At 33.7% G+C, this 17,291-nt stretch overlaps 3 protein-coding genes across 3 annotated transcripts in view; 1 reads left to right on the forward strand and 2 right to left on the reverse strand.

Annotated features, from left to right (window-relative positions):
- Nucleotides 1-17,291, reverse strand: part of LOC140049919 (uncharacterized) — a gene marked incomplete at its 3' end in the record, with an annotated part of 43,890 nt that overhangs the window by 5,674 nt on the left and 20,925 nt on the right. The window lies entirely within an intron of this gene.
- Nucleotides 1-17,291, reverse strand: part of LOC140048925 (uncharacterized) — a 36,584-nt gene that overhangs the window by 5,548 nt on the left and 13,745 nt on the right. Inside the window, exons 2-13 of the mRNA XM_072093725.1 lie at nucleotides 8,578-8,776; nucleotides 8,228-8,279; nucleotides 7,977-8,039; nucleotides 7,417-7,470; nucleotides 7,084-7,179; nucleotides 6,358-6,384; nucleotides 5,456-5,914; nucleotides 5,231-5,251; nucleotides 4,813-4,917; nucleotides 4,491-4,533; nucleotides 2,432-2,627; nucleotides 2,082-2,133 (exon numbers count right to left, since the gene is read on the reverse strand). Coding sequence (XP_071949826.1) covers nucleotides 2,082-2,133; nucleotides 2,432-2,627; nucleotides 4,491-4,533; nucleotides 4,813-4,917; nucleotides 5,231-5,251; nucleotides 5,456-5,914; nucleotides 6,358-6,384; nucleotides 7,084-7,179; nucleotides 7,417-7,470; nucleotides 7,977-8,039; nucleotides 8,228-8,279; nucleotides 8,578-8,772 — 1,363 coding nt within the window. The 5' untranslated portion in view covers nucleotides 8,773-8,776. The remainder of the gene's footprint in view (nucleotides 1-2,081; nucleotides 2,134-2,431; nucleotides 2,628-4,490; nucleotides 4,534-4,812; nucleotides 4,918-5,230; nucleotides 5,252-5,455; nucleotides 5,915-6,357; nucleotides 6,385-7,083; nucleotides 7,180-7,416; nucleotides 7,471-7,976; nucleotides 8,040-8,227; nucleotides 8,280-8,577; nucleotides 8,777-17,291) is intronic.
- Nucleotides 10,627-17,261, forward strand: LOC140050405 (C-type lectin mannose-binding isoform-like). The gene is made up of 2 exons (XM_072095578.1): nucleotides 10,627-10,783; nucleotides 15,656-17,261. Exons 1-2 carry the CDS (start codon nucleotides 10,773-10,775, stop codon nucleotides 16,179-16,181), a joined length of 537 nt encoding a protein of 178 aa, XP_071951679.1. The 5' UTR covers nucleotides 10,627-10,772; the 3' UTR covers nucleotides 16,182-17,261.

Below are 17,291 nucleotides of genomic sequence, written 5' to 3' on the forward strand. Positions count from 1 at the left end.
TTTATACATTATGATTTACTGTATTATATCTCTAAAAAAAAAAAATATTTATTTATAAAATATCAGAAATTATAATGTTTTTTTACTCAAATATGAATGAAAGAAATAAATGTTTATTTGAATTTGAATTGAATTTGACTTACATACTACGCAATTCATTTATACTTACATACTACGCAATTCATTTATACTTACACACTACGCAATTCATTTATACTTACATACTACGCAATTCATTTATACTTACACACTACGCAATTCATTTATACTTACATACTACGCAATTCATTTATACTTACATACTACGCAATTCATTTATACTTACACACTACGCAATTCATTTATACTTACACACTACGCAATTCATTTATACTTACATACTACGCAATTCATTTATACTTACATACTACGCAATTCATTTATACTTACACACTACGCAATTCATTTATACTTACACACTACGCAATTCATTTATACTTACACACTACGCAATTCATTTATACTTACACACTACGCAATTCATTTATACTTACACACTACGCAATTCATTTATACTTACATACTACGCAATTCATTTATACTTACACACTACGCAATTCATTAATACTTACACACTACGCAATTCATTTATACTTACACACTACGCAATTCATTTATACTTACATACTACGCAATTCATTTATACTTACACACTACGCAATTCATTTATACTTACATACTACGCAATTCATTTATACTTACACACTACGCAATTCATTTATACTTACACACTACGCAATTCATTTATACTTACACACTACGCAATTCATTTATACTTACACACTACGCAATTCATTTATACTTACACACTACGCAATTCATTTATACTTACATACTACGCAATTCATTTATACTTACATACTACGCAATTCATTTATACTTACACACTACGCAATTCATTTATACTTACACACTACGCAATTCATTTATACTTACACACTACGCAATTCATTAATACTTACACACTACGCAATTCATTTATACTTACACACTACGCAATTCATTTATACTTACACACTACGCAATTCATTTATACTTACATACTACGCAATTCATTTATACTTACACACTACGCAATTCATTAATACTTACATACTACGCAATTCATTTATACTTACACACTACGCAATTCATTTATACTTACACACTACGCAATTCATTTATACATACATACGCAATTCATTTATACTTACACACTACGCAATTCATTTATACTTACACACTACGCAATTCATTTATACTTACACACTACGCAATTCATTTATACTTACACACTACGCAATTCATTTATACTTACACACTACGCAATTCATTTATACTTACACACTACGCAATTCATTAATACTTACACACTACGCAATTCATTTATACTTACACACTACGCAATTCATTTATACATACATACGCAATTCATTTATACTTACACACTACGCAATTCATTTATACTTACATACTACGCAATTCATTTATACTTACACACTACGCAATTCATTTATACTTACACACTACGCAATTCATTTATACTTACACACTACGCAATTCATTAATACTTACACACTACGCAATTCATTTATACTTACACACTACGCAATTCATTTATACTTACACACTACGCAATTCATTTATACTTGCACACTACGCAATTCATTAATACTTACATACTACGCAATTCATTTATACTTACACACTACGCAATTCATTTATACTTACACACTACGCAATTCATTTATACATACATACGCAATTCATTTATACTTACACACTACGCAATTCATTTATACTTACACACTACGCAATTCATTTATACTTACACACTACGCAATTCATTTATACTTACACACTACGCAATTCATTTATACTTACACACTACGCAATTCATTTATACTTACACACTACGCAATTCATTAATACTTACACACTACGCAATTCATTTATACTTACACACTACGCAATTCATTTATACATACATACGCAATTCATTTATACTTACACACTACGCAATTCATTTATACTTACATACTACGCAATTCATTTATACTTACATACTACGCAATTTTCATTGTCGGTGTTACGTTTCACGATGTGCTGTTGAGTCTAAAAGGAAATACATTTGTTTGTTTTGTTTTACGTTTAAAGTATAGTATACTGTTTTATATATAGCTCAATGTTTGTATGACACAAAGCGGTAGAATGCAATCAAATTTGTATCTCTTTTTGATTATGATTTCCTTACAGTGTTGGTATTTTACAGAAAGGTATATATGAAGATATCAATTGACGCGCGCGTACAAAGTCCGTACCATAGTATCAAGATTTTAACGCACGCGTCAAGCGTTGTCGCCTCGTTTGTTGCGTTACAGCAACGATACAAATAAGATGGAATTATACTCACCAGGTTATTACTTATTTTCTCTTCATACACATGAACTTTTGATTTCATTTCGAGAAACAAGTATTCTTGGTTGAAGAAAATCACAGCAACCACAATAGAAATGATGACGTTGAAAAATAGCTGTCCACGTGACGACGACGAAACATTACGATTGGTTGTTTCACCAAGAATCCCGTACTCTTTCTCTGTTGACATCCTACTTTAAGAAAATATCAACATGTTCACAAAATTTTAAAATCACAATTTAAAGATATATTGTCCCCACAATGAAAATGAAGGTTAATAAATCAGACTTTGAATAGGCAAATTTTGCAGTTTTAATATTTAAATTGATTAACTTCCGTAGCAATTTTAATAAAGTTATTAAAAAGAAATAAAACAAAAATAATAATTTTACTTTAAAAAAATATAATAAACGTAAAATGTATCTAAAACCCCAGACACACATTTTTGCCATTTTATGCCTTATGAATGAATAACCATTATTTGGTATTAAAAAATAATACTTTTGGATAGATATTCTCTGACTATGGTAGGCCTAGCTTACCTTGTTATTTGCCAACCAATTACCATGTAGTAGGCCTAGTACCAAGATTCCTGATACACGGTACGGTATATCAATATTGACGGAAACGAAGATCCAGCGGCCGCTTTCAGTAATTTAATAATCCTTTTGGATAGATATTCTCTAACTAAGGAGGCCTAACTTACCTTGTTATTCTAGTACACCAGTATGTTCTCATCTATCTAAGGTAACCTACTATGAACGTACAGAACCTATCATTGTCTTTTTTGGTATACTCCACTTGACTACCTGTCAGTCAGAGTTTGTGAATCTTTAGTCGACATAAATTAATTTGTAAATATATTCATTAAGTCTGGAATTTCTATTTTAGTGCCTGACGTATTCTCCCATGTACTGCTTCATTCTTCTGTTTAACTCTCCTCATTTTATCATGTAGTGACAACCATTTTCCTTCATGCTTTTTTCCTTAGTACGATGTATTATGACATGTTTCCCATTCGAATGAAAGTTCGTACGTGCTGGTATATAATTCAATTCAATTCAATTCAAATAAACATTTATTTCTTTCATTCATATTTGAGTAAAAAACATTATAATTTCTGATATTTTATAAATAAATATTTTTTTTTTTTTAGAGATATAATACAGTAAATCATAATGTATAAAAAGATGATTCAGTTATATACAAAATGAAAGAGGCAAAAAAACCCAAGAAAGTATCGATCAATTGGAAAAAAAAATCCAATTGAAACTTGTATGTTGGGAAGCCATGTAAGAAGATTATATACTTATATATATAAATGTAAACATATAACTACACAAACACATATAGATCAACAGACACACACACACACACCAACAGTAAAGGAAGCAATTTCGAAAAAGTTTCTAAAGTTAAAAAAATATTACAAAATAGAGAAAACAATTAGTTATAATTTGAAATAAGATATTCTTTAAGTTTAAAAGTTGCAATCAATCCGGTAGTGAACAAATGTTCTGATGAAGACACGTGAAACATTTTGACAATTTAAGGTTTGTAAAATGTGCTGTAGGTTTATTTAAAATTATACTTTATGTTTTTCATTGTTCTGACGCTTAGAAACTATTAAAGGGTTAAAGCAAATTTAATGTATAGTAACCTATAGTTTATACACAACACAAGTAATTTGTTTAAAGTACTACTTTTAAAGAAGGATGTGGTTTGTATATATGTGGGTTCGGAGTAATAGAAACGTTAAGATGACCAGTACATTGTTTGTGTTTCAGATTAATAGAAACAAGCAATGACGTACTATATAGTATTCGCACACTAAAGCGTGTCGCAACGCAATCCCAAACAACACGCGTCGTGATTGGTCAAAATACTTGCTTTGCGCTTACATCTTTGCGAATAATGGTGTTTCTACCGCTGTTATAAAAAAAACCACACAACACACAAATAATATAAACTGTTTTATTCTAAAATTTTCACCGGCTTATTCTTTGTTGCTTTTAGTTAATTTTTTAAACATGGATTCGTTTTATTTTCCATACATCCAAGCTTCCAGGCAATCCGAACCACTTACAACTGCATGGCCTGTGAAATAAAAAGAAATCAAATATTAAAGATTGATTATATATTAGGCCTATCTTTTGTTCCAAGTTTTATTTTTAATCGGATATACTAAAATTCTACATTCTACAAAAAAGGTGTGTGGAGAAGAAAGAAAGAATTTTTGACCAAAAAAGGCCTCCTTGGAAGTGACCAAAATCAAAACCTAGTCTTTTTATTTGTTTAAAAGTTGCTAAGAGTTATGAAACGCCGCGCGCATAGGCAAACCTATAGCCTTTTTAATGAACAATGTCTCATACTTACTGTTGCATGTTGTTCCTCTAAAACAGTACTTGCAACTACATAAATAAGTAGAACCAAGCCTACTACATGTACCACCATTCTTACATGGATTGGGATGACAGGGACCTAAATCAAACATTAATGTTATTTAAAAGTATTTTAAAATACTGTATCACACATTCATTCACTAGCTTAAAGTATATTAGCTGATTAGTCAGAGTATATACATGTTATACATAGAATCCGAATGACGCCGAATGAACGAACGAACGAACGAGTAAAATAAGATAATTCAACGTAACGACATCAGTTTATTTTGATACGCCATGTGTGCCAAATTGTTTATCCTTTTACGATAATTTGATCGAATTCCCCCCCCCCCCCCCCGACAAATTTTACTGATTATACTGACGGATTTTATATAATAAATACAAATTACCTGGAGCTGGTCCCTCTGCGCCTGTGAATAAGAAATAAAATGAATTATTTAGTAATATAAAGTACTGTATGACACTATCGGAACTAAGTGTTGAGAAACCTTCTAAGCAAATTATTTAGTCCAAATGGCGGCAAAACACTAAATAAATACAAACAGTGACTTTTAATCTATAAAATATACTACAAGACCACTTGAAATTCAAATACATTTTATAGTAGCATTTACCCTTTGGTCCTCGTGATCCCTGTGATCCTTTAGGTCCTCGGGCTCCTTCTGATCCCTTTGATCCTGGTGGTCCTTGTGCTCCTCTAGCTCCCCCTGATCCCCTTGGTCCTGGTGGTCCTTGTGGCCCTTGTTCCCCTCGAGTTCCTCCTGAACCCTTTGGTCCTGGTGGTCCTTGTGCTCCTAGAGCGCCTTCTGATCCTCTTGGTCCTGGTTGTCCGGTTGGTCCTTGTGCTCCGTGAGCTCCTTCTGTCCCCTTTGATCCTTGAGCTCCTCCTGAACCCTTTGGACCTGGTGTTCCTTGTGCTCCGCGAGCTCCGCCTGTCCCATTTGGTCCTGGTGATCCTTGTGCCCCTCGTGCTCCTTCTAATCCTCTTGGTCCTAGTGGTCCTTGTGGTCCCATTGACCCTCTTGATCCATTGGACCCTGGTTGTCCCGGTTGTCCATTGTCTCCGACAGTTCCTAATAAATTGTACCAATTATGTCAATAAAAAAATCAGGCTTAGAATTAAGCCTAACGTAATGCGTAATTGACTGATTTTGAAGCACTAAGTTTCAGTGGTTCGTCGTCTGATACAATTTGGCGCCAGAATTAAGAATTTAAAAAACGTGTTTGCATAATTGCAATAACAGGACCATAATATGTAAAACAGGTGCAATATCTATATGTTTTTATCCTGTCTAAATATGTTTTAAATAAAATAAAATAGAAAAATAAATAACTGTCGTCGTATGGAACGCCAAGCAATAACATATGCCAACCCATTAGGATTAAGCAAATTTTAATTAATAGCCCTATGCCATAATAAAAAAGTATGGATTATAATCCTATTACAAAATAAATAAATCGTTCAAGTACTATAGTATAATCTTATAGAAACAACAGAGTAAGAGTAATCACTTACCTTGGTCCCCTTTCGGGCCCTTTAGACCTATAGTAAAAATAAATGATGTAAATTTTTTTTTTATTAAACCTTATTTAGTGAGGATGACCCTCAACAGGACGTTATGCTGACAATCAAAGGGCCATCATAAAAACATAAAAAACATATATGGAATAAGAAAAACGGATAAACTATGTTTAAACAAAAATATATACATAAATACAAAAATATAGGTTACAATACTATAATAATAATAATAATTATAATAATAACAGGATTTGTATAGCGCACATACCACTCAAGAGTGCTCAAGGCGCATTCAAAAAAATAAAAACAAATCATACAAATGCCTGACAAATAAAATGCAATTTCTTTGGAGGGTCCCCATCCGTTCTCGTTCTGTCGCGGTCCCGGACCCCTACCTAGGTGACCAAACAAAGGTTTTTATACAAAACGTTGAGGTTTTTCTTTTGGAATTAAATATGTTTTTAGAGCAGACTTAAAATTGTTTATTGTTACCGCATTTATAAGTTTGGTGGGTATACTCAGGTATGTTGGTGCTCTATAGATAAAGCTGTTCTTAAAATTTTCGGTTTTAGGGAAAGGTACGACAAATGTCCTCTCATTGACACTTCGGTGAATTAATTAATTCGGTTATTAATTGATTATTGAACATATCCTAAATGTTTTTTCTGAAATGTGATTATAAATTTTCTTGTCTGCTTCTTTTCTGAACTTCTTACTCACCACGTTTGCCTTTTTTCCCCGGCTTGCCTACACCAACTTCGCCTTTAATTCCAGGAGAACCAAACAATCCCGTCTCACCTTTATTACCCATATTACCTTTTAAATAAATGTTAAAAAATTATTGTCTTTGTAGTGTAATAAAATAAAATCTACAAACATTAATAAAGAATGTAATATATTATTTATCAATATTTGTAGAACATTTTATATATCAAAAATATATGTTGACCAATTTAATTAATTTGTTTGGTTAATCTAGATGTGTTGACTACTAAGTAATGTGAACAAACAATATGTTGAAGTCATGCTAATTTATTACGCATATCTACCTACCCTTTTCTCCTTTACTGCCCATCGCACCATGTTGTCCGGGAATACCAGGTACACCTGAAATGTTTAAACGTTATTATTGTTACTATATTGTATGACGTCATGACATCACCACTACACTCCGTCGTAATAAATACCTCCCAACAACCAATTAGCTATATACAATTCCCGTTATCCAATCGCACACATTTTCAAATTAATTACGTTTTCACATATCAGACTTTCGAGTCGGAAAGTCATTCTAAAACACATGAGCATGTATATGCATCACTAATTCAACCAGCACCAGTACGATTTCATCGTCATAAATCAAATTGTATCAGCACCCTATTACTTAAATATTTCACCTTGACCACATTCGTAACATTTTATTTAGTTGTGGTTTTTAGTGGCGTGCAAAGGCGACTCTATAGCTCACAATGTCGGTCGGTCGGTTGGTTGGTCGGTCGGTCGGTAAACACTAACTCAAAATTGAGACTGCAGCAATGTATATGGCCTTGTTTATCAGAGATCCGCACATTATATTATTTCTATACTTTACCCCAAATAATCCCTTTCCTCACCTGGAGCTGCCGGGACTGGGCTGTTACCCTTCTGGCCTTTTGGGCCTGGTGGTCCTGTAGGGCCTGAAACAAATAATTATAGATATAGAAAATGTACAGAAATAGTTGATCATGCCTCCTCCACCCAGATACTTATGATAATTGGCTCAATTTGAAATACCCAAAATACACATAAATAAGTATTATACATAATACGTTAATATTCGTCGTCAAACGATTATTCATTATTCTTGCATTTCCTTTATACTTACATACTACGCAATTTTCATGGTCGGTGTTACGTTTCACGATGTGCTGTTGAGTCTAAAAGGAAATACATTTGTTTGTTTTGTTTTACGTTTAAAGTATAGTATACTGTTTTATATATAGCTCAATGTTTGTATGACACAAAGCGGTAGAATGCAATCAAATTTGTATCTCTTTTTGATTATGATCTCCTTACAGTGTTGGTATTTTACAGAAAGGTATATATGAAGATATCAATTGACGCGCGCGTACAAAGTCCGTACCATAGTATCAAGATTTTAACGCACGCGTCAAGCGTTGTCGCCTCGTTTGTTGCGTTACAGCAACGATACAAATAAGATGGAATGATACTCACCAGGTTATTACTTATTTTCTCTTCATACACATGAACTTTTGATTTCATTTCGAGAAACAAGTATCCTTGGTTGAAGAGAATCAAGGTCACAACAATAGAAATTATGACGTTGAACAATAGCTGTCCACGTGACGACGACGAAACATTACGATTGGTTGTTTCACCAAGAATTCCGTACTCTTTCTCTGTTGACATCTTACTTTAAGAAAATATCAACATGTTCACAGTTTAATCACAATTTAATGATGTATTATCCCCAAAAAACATGAAAAATTAACATTAATAAATCATATTTTGAATAGGCAAATTTTGCAGTTTTAATAAATTTATTTATTTCCGTAGAAATAAAAAGCACAAATGATTTCACTTATAAAAAGATATAGTAAACGACAAATATATCTAAAACCCCAGATAGACAATTTTGCCATTTCATGCCTTAGCCTATATAAGTGAATAACCATTACCTTATGTGAAATATGTTTCAGGGACAATTAACTCTTAATTTTAACGGAAAACTGCAATAGAAGACGATTTCTGCTTTACCTTATCGTTTTGATTTAACTTTGTGCGTGTTTTATTTGTATCTTCATTGATATCCAGCAGCCGCTTTCAGTAATTTAATATTCCTTTTGGATTGATATTCTCTAACTAAGTTAGGCCTAAGCCTAACTTACCTTGTTATTTGCCAACCAATTACCATGTAGTAGTACCAAGATTCCTGATACACGGTACGGTATATCAATATTGACGGAAACGAAGATTCAGCAGCCGCTTTCAGTAATTTAATTATCCTTTTGGATAGATATTCTCTAACTATGGAGGCCTAACTTACCTTGTTATTTTTTAAATAGTCTAGTACACCAGTATCTTCTCATCTATCTATTATAGCAAGATTTCTGATACACGGTACTTTATACCAATATTAACGGAAACGAAAAGAATATATCAAAACCACTAAATGAGGAAAACATCCTATGATACTGGTACTCTTCCAGGAATTGTTAAGGAAACCTACTATGAAAGTACAGAACCTATCATTGTCTTTTTGGTATACTCAACTTGACTACCTGTCAGTCAGAGTTTGTGAATCTTTAGTCGACATAAATTAATTTGTAAATATATTCATTAAGTCTGGAATTTTTATTTTAGTGCCTGACGTATTTCTCCCATGTACAGCTTCATGCTTCTGTTTAACTCTCCTTTTATCATGTAGTGACAGCCATTTTCCTTCATGCTTTTTTCCTCCTTAGTACGATGTATTATGACATGTTTCTCATTCGTGCTGGTATAAAATATAAAGTTTTTTTAAACAAAATAATTACAGCACAAAATTGAACAAAATTAAATTTTCTCCTGAATAGTGTGTCCGGTAGTAAAAATATGTTCTCCTGACGACGAAGACACGTGAAACATGTCAACAATTCAAGGTTTGTCGAATTTTGTGCTATAGGTTTGTTTTAAAAACACTGCATGTTTCCCATTGTTCGGACGCTTAAAGCAAATTTAATGTATAGCAACCTATAGTTTATACACGACACAAGTAATTTGTTTAAAGTACTACTTTTAAAGAAGGATGTGATTTGTATATATGTGGGTTCGGAGTAATAGAAACGTTAAGATGACCACCAGTACATTGTTTGTAGGTTCGGAGAAATAGAAACGTTAAAATGACCAGTAAATAATTGTTTGTGGGTAAATTTCGGAGTAATAGAAACAAGTAATGACGTATAGTATTCGCTAGTAATTTGACCAACGATTTTGAGTCTGAACTGAATCGAACGGCAAACAATTTTAGAACTTCTGAACCCCAGGAAAGTGTACCGACTCTTTGTGAATTGCTTTGTTTAAAGCCACTCACTTAAATTAAACCTGACGTTAAAATTTGAAATATATAAGACAACATAGACAATTTAATGTTTTATTTAGATTATATGACATTCGGTAATGTTAAGGGACCTTATAAATCATACACATTCTTGGTAAACAACTTTTTCATGAACTGATTTATAGGCCATGTCAGTATTTTTAATGTTTCGTTACATTAATGTGTATTTCTATTGGTGGTTCAAAAGAAAACACCTACCACAGGTTACCATAAAAGGGAAAACTTGTTTAAAAATATCACAATTGGAACATTGGTTCTCTTATCAAGATCACATAAGTCTGAATATTGGAAATCAGTTTCTTTAATCACTATGCAGCTTAAGTAAGTATCTTGTTAATGTTAATACTTGGTGTATTCATTATGTAGAATAAGTTCTGAAGTACAGTTTGATCTGTTACACATGAATTAATGATTGTACAGTTATATATACTAGTCTAGTGTAAAAAATGGGATTGGATCCAATATTAATTCGTCAAATAACATTCTTATTTGATTATTATTATTATTATTATTAGTGTTATTATTATTATTATTATTAATAGTAGTGTTATTGTTATTATTATTATTATTATTATTATTGTTAGTGTTATTATTATTATTATTATACGCTCGCTTCGCTCGCGTACCATCTAGGTCGTGCCCACAGAAGGTTCTCGAATACACAGTAATTTCAGCGTTAAAAAACTGGCGATTTCAAATGTACAATAATGCAGGACAATAATATATGTCGTTTACAGGAACGATTAAAGCCCCATTCCCTATGTTTTTTAGATTTAATTTAAGATCACAAACTATATTTAAAAATAATACTATATGGTCCTATTGCGATAACTTTTTTCGTCTTTAAACGGTTAAAAATGTGAAAAATAAGTCGATTCTAATAATTATAGCGGCCCGCTATAAATCCCAAAATGCATTGCGCGCGGATAGATATTTTTGTTTTTCACCTGTAATTCGCCCACTTTTCGATCGATCGTGAGGCCAAAACAAATGGAAGACTCCTTAACTTTTCAGCGAAAATACCGGGTTTTCCCCAATTTGTATCAACGGAGTCTGGCAAAAATAGAAAGACAATTAATGCAGCAACTATACAACGTCAGGCTAGGTATATAGCTAGCGTACGATGTTCGTACGTTACCGATGTTTACCAGCTAGGCCTACAAAACTAAGCCTAGCTAGGCTAGGCCTAAGACCGTCCACGAGAGGTCGATCGCCGCGAGCTACTTAGGTAGTGCATTGTTTTTCACTTTTTATCATAATTTACCATAAAACGTACATTTAAGACAAGGAATGACATGGTTTAATGTTTTTAAAGTGATATATATGTATTATTTTCCAAAAAACGTCCACAATTGCAGGGAAGGGGTCTTTAAATAGACACTGTGATTGATGTACTCAACTAAAATTAGCACACTGGGAATTACTTCCGAAAGAGAAAGTTGTCACAAAATGAGACCAATTCAAATTTAAACAAACTTAATTTGTGTTTTGTATGTAACATTATGGTTGAGAGATGGGGAAGAGGATGGGTGCAAAGAGGAACAATTTTTAAATATATTCTTTATTTTGTAACGAAATATTAATTAACATGTTTTACAAATAATATACCACTAAACACAGTAAAACATTGCGATGTATACTTTGTTGAAACTATCACCGTCGTAGTCGATTGAAATAGTACAGTACATGTAACGATACACTACGACGTATGTTTATATATAATGTTAAACAATTTGTGAAAACCACCTCTATTCGGGGCAAATCATAAATTCGATTTAATCGGTAATAAATATTAAATTACGGCGACTGAAAACGCTAGCTCATTATCCGTTTAAAAAAAATTATATCCAACCTCTGCAGCACAGATTGAAAAAAAAAATGGATCGAATTTCTGTTATGAGTATACAGTACTTTCCTTTACGACGCCTGAGGGAATAGACATTTGTGGAACGACACAGAGATTGGAATGTTCCATTCATCGCAAATCAATACATTTGTATAAACGTATATTAAATCTATCAAAATAGTATTTTTTTAAGAAAATCGGCCTGTCTTCAACATTATGATACTATACTCCAGCTGTTCAACCGGTTTTCAGCTATTAAAAACAATTATCGTAGGAGGAGATAGGAAAATGCGAAGCCTCCTCGCATTTTTGTGGCGGGTATTTTTCAAGATGGACATCCATTAGACAGTGTATACCACGATCGGAAAACACCCCTATCTGGGGCAAATCGTTGAACCTAAATTCGTTTTAATCGTCCATAACTAATTATCTAACTTAATTTAATTAGTAAACAGGGTTACATCAGGCGGTTAAAATCAGTACCGAAAGTACGAACCAACTTTACATACCATCGAGTAAAAATTCTAAAAGTAAGGCGCGATTTACCGAATTTTGCCCTTACGTAAATTTATATATAGATTACTAGATGGTACGCGAGCGAAGCGAGCGTACCATCTAGGTCGTGCCCACAGATGGTTCTCGAATACACAGTAATTTCAGCGTCACAAAACTGGCGATTTCAAATGTACGTACCGCAGACACGATGATTTATGTAGTCAACTAAAATTACCACTCTGGGAATTACTTCCGAAGGAGAAAATTATCACAAAATGAGTCCAAATTTTTGATTTGGACTCATTTAAAGAAACCCAATTTGTGTTTTGTATGGGTTTTTTTATATTAGGGTTGAGGGATGGGAAAGCGGATAGGTACAAAGAGGAACAATTTTTAAATATATTCTTTATCCACTCAGTAACGAAATATTTTTTTCGTGTTTTATAGGCCTATAAATAATATACCTCTAAATACAGTAAAACATTTGCGATTTAATCCCGGATTTAATACTTTGTTAAAACTGTCACTGTCATAATCGATTGAAATATTAAAGTACATGTCACGATACACCACTACGACGTTTATTTTATTGGTAATTATTAATTAATACAAACGTTGAGAAGGAACTGTCAGTATAAAGTTTATTTGTATATAATAATGTGTTTATATATCTAACAGTAGATCCTATCCACAATCTCAGTAATAAAGTTTATCTGTATATATTTTTATATTACATCTAACAGTACGAACATTCACAGTAAGAAATGTTCGATTCAAATGAGGACTAAAAATAGTTAATAGGTATTTACAGTATTGTCAAAGTATTGCAAGTTTATTCTCAAAGGGCCCATATATTTACCTACCGTATGTGTTAAACCAAGGGCTCATAAATTTACCTACTTGTGTTAAACCAAACTCTGGCAGACTGAGAGATTGGGATGTTCCATTCATCGCAAATCAATACATTTGTATAATCATATATTAAATCTATCAACATAGTATTTTTTAAAGAAAATCGGCCTGTCTTCAACATTATGATGGTGTACTCTAGCTGTTCAACCGGTTTTCAGCTATTAAAAACAATTATCGTAGGAGGAGATAGGAAAATGCGAAGCCTCCTCGCATTTTTGTGGCGGGTATTTTTCAAGATGGACATCCATTAGACAGTGTATACCACGATCGGAAAACACCCCTATTTGAGGCAAATCGTTGAACCTAAATTCGTTTTAATCGTCAATAACTAATTATCTAACTTAATTTAATTAGTAAACAGGGTTACATCAGGTGGTTAAAATCAGTACCGAAAGTACGAACCAACTTTATATACCATCGAGTAAAAATTCTAGAAGTAAGGCGTGATTTACCGAATTTTGCCCTTACGTAAATTTATATATAGACTAGATGGTACGCTCGCTTCGCTCGCGTACCATCTAGGTCGTGCCCACAGATGGTTCTCGAATACACAGTAATTTCAGGGTAAAAAATCTGGCGATTTCAAATGCACGTACCGCAGGACTTAACTATAATACATTGTCGTTTACAGAAACGAATAAGTAGACACAATGATTTATGTAGTCAACCAAAATTAGCACCCTGGGAATTACTTCCGAAAGAGAAATTTACCACAAAATGAGTCCAAATTGTTTATTCATTTAAAGAAACCCAATTAGGGTTGAGGGATGGGAAAGAGGATAGGTACAAAGAGGAACAATTTTTAAATATATTCTTTATCCACGTCAGTAACGAAATATTGTTTTCATTTTTTATAGGCCTATAAATAATATACCACTAACGGTGACTAAATATAGTAAAACATTTGCGATTTAATACTTTGTTAAAACTGTCACTGTCATAATCGATTGAAATAGTAAAGTACATGTAACGATACACCACTACGACGTTTATATTTTTGTAATTATTAATTAATGCAAACATTGAGAAGCAACTGTCAGTAATAAAGTTTATTTGTATATTACGTGTTTATATATCTAACAGTAGAGCCTACCCATAATCACAGTAATAAAGTTTATTTGTATATATTTTTTTTACATCTAACAGTATTCACAGTAAGAAATGTTTGTATATATTTTTTTACATCTATTCACAGTAAGAAATGTTCGATTCAAATGACGACCAAAAATGGTTAATAGGACGTGTTTGCAGTACTGTATTGTCAAAGTATTGCAAGTTTATTCTCCAAGGGCTCATAAATTTACCTACTTGTGTTAAACCAAACTGGCAGACTGAGAGATTGGAATGTTCCATTCATCGCAAATCAATACATTTGTAAAAACGTAAATTAAATCTATCAAAATAGTATTTTTTAAAGAAAATCGGCCTGTCTTCAACATTATGATGCTGTACCCGAGCAGTTCAACCGGTTTTCAGCTATTTAACACAATTATCGTAGGAGGAGATAGGAAAATGCGAAGCGTCCTCGTATTATTGTGTGCGGGTATTTTTCAAGTTGGACATCCATTAGACAGTGTATACCACGATCGGAAAACACCCCTATTTGGGGCAAATCGTTGAACCTAAATTCGTTTTAATCGTCAATAACTAATTATCTAACTCAATTTAATTAGTAAACAGGGTTACATCAGGTGGTTAAAATCAGTACCGAAAGTACGAACCAACTTTGTATACCATCGAGTAAAAATTCTAGAAGTAAGGCGCGATTTACCGAATTTTGCCCTTACGTAAATTTATATATAGATTACTATGTTAAACGTAAAATCTCGTTTATGTTAATACTATAGTTTTAGAATGAACACTTTTCTATTCGTTTTCTGTTTAAAAAAAAGATATATTTATCGTATATTTTTCAATCAAACATGTTTTTACTTCGACAGAGTTGTGAGCTTGTTAGTGGGCATATTATTTGCTGTCACACAAATGAAGTATGGCGTGGAATCAAAAACTGTTTGTCCAACCTTTTGGGTTCCATTCCAAGAAAGCTGTTATCGTATCTTTGGAAACTTGTTGAACTGGAGTGACGCAGAGGAAAGTTGTAACAAGTACTTCAATGAGTTCGAAATGGGTCACATGGTTTCTATCAGAAGCTCTGTTGAAAATCGGTTTGTCGCAGACCTCTGGGAATCGGCTACTAATGGGCGGACCACTACGCCTGTCCAAGGAGGTGTACCGGTTAACTACTGGATTGGCTTGAGCAACAAAGACAATGTATCTCGTTGGGTATGGAGTGATACCAGCGAAGAAGCGGTGTATACAGAATGGGCCCCATCTGAACCAAATTACTTGCAAGTGGATCACTGCGCCCATACTTGGCCAAAAAATGGAAATAGCCTAACTTGGAACAACTGGCGCTGTGACAAATTGTTGTTCTTTGTGTGTGAGCTGCCCCAAAGCCGACATTAGATAAATTGTATGCAATTCGACATTGCGTTTTTAGTTCTCCCTTGTTTGCTTCTTAAATTGTACATAGTTTTTACACATTTTATCTCGACGCGCCACCTAAAAACTCTCAATCCCAGTATAGCTTATGGCTCGACGCGTCACCTAAAAACTCTCAATCCCAGTATAGCTTTTGGCTCGACGCGCCACCTAAAAACTCTCAATCCCAGTATAGCTTATGGCTCGACGCGTCACCTAAAAACTCTCAATCCCAGTATAGCTTTTGGGTCGACGCGCCACCTAAACACTCTCAATCCCAGTATAGCTTTTGGCTCGACGCGCCACCTAAACACTCTCAATCCCAGTATAGCTTATGGCTCGACGCGCCACCTAAACACTCTCAATCCCAGTATAGCTTATGGCTCGCGACGCGTCACCTAAAAACTCTCAATCCCAGTATAGCTTTTGGCTCGACGCGCCACCTAAACACTCAATTCCAGTATAGCTTATGGCTCGACGCGTCACCTAAACACTCAATCCTAGTATAGCTTATGGCTCGACGCGTCACCTAAACACTCAATCCCGGTATAGCTTTTGGCTCGACGCGTCACCTAAACACTCAATCCCAGTATAGCTTATGACTCGACGCGTCACCTAAACACTCAATCCCAGTATAGCTTATGGCTCGACGCGTCACCTAAACACTCAATCCCGGTATAGCTTATGGCTCGACGCGTCACCTAAACACTCAATCCCGGTATAGCTTATGGCTCGACGCGTCACCTAAACACTCAATCCCGGTATAGCTTATGGCTCGACGCGTCACCTAAACACTCAATCCCAGTATAGCTTATGGCTCGACGCGTCACTTAAACACTCAATCCCAGTATAGCTTATGGCTCGACGCGTCACCTAAACACTCAATCCCAGTATAGCTTATGGCTTGACGCGCCACCTAAACAGTAATAATAACAATAATAATAACAGTTAATATGAAATTCATTCATATCTTTGGAAGGAGATGATTTTATTTAACTTTAGTTATCATTTAATTGTATGTGAATTGATTATACATCTCTGTTGAAATAAAGTGTCTTCAAATGACATGGCGTTTCCATTATGTTGTTGTTTATT

This window comes from Antedon mediterranea, chromosome 5 (assembly GCF_964355755.1).
Source record: "Antedon mediterranea chromosome 5, ecAntMedi1.1, whole genome shotgun sequence".
Taxonomy (NCBI): Eukaryota; Metazoa; Echinodermata; class Crinoidea; order Comatulida; family Antedonidae; genus Antedon; species Antedon mediterranea.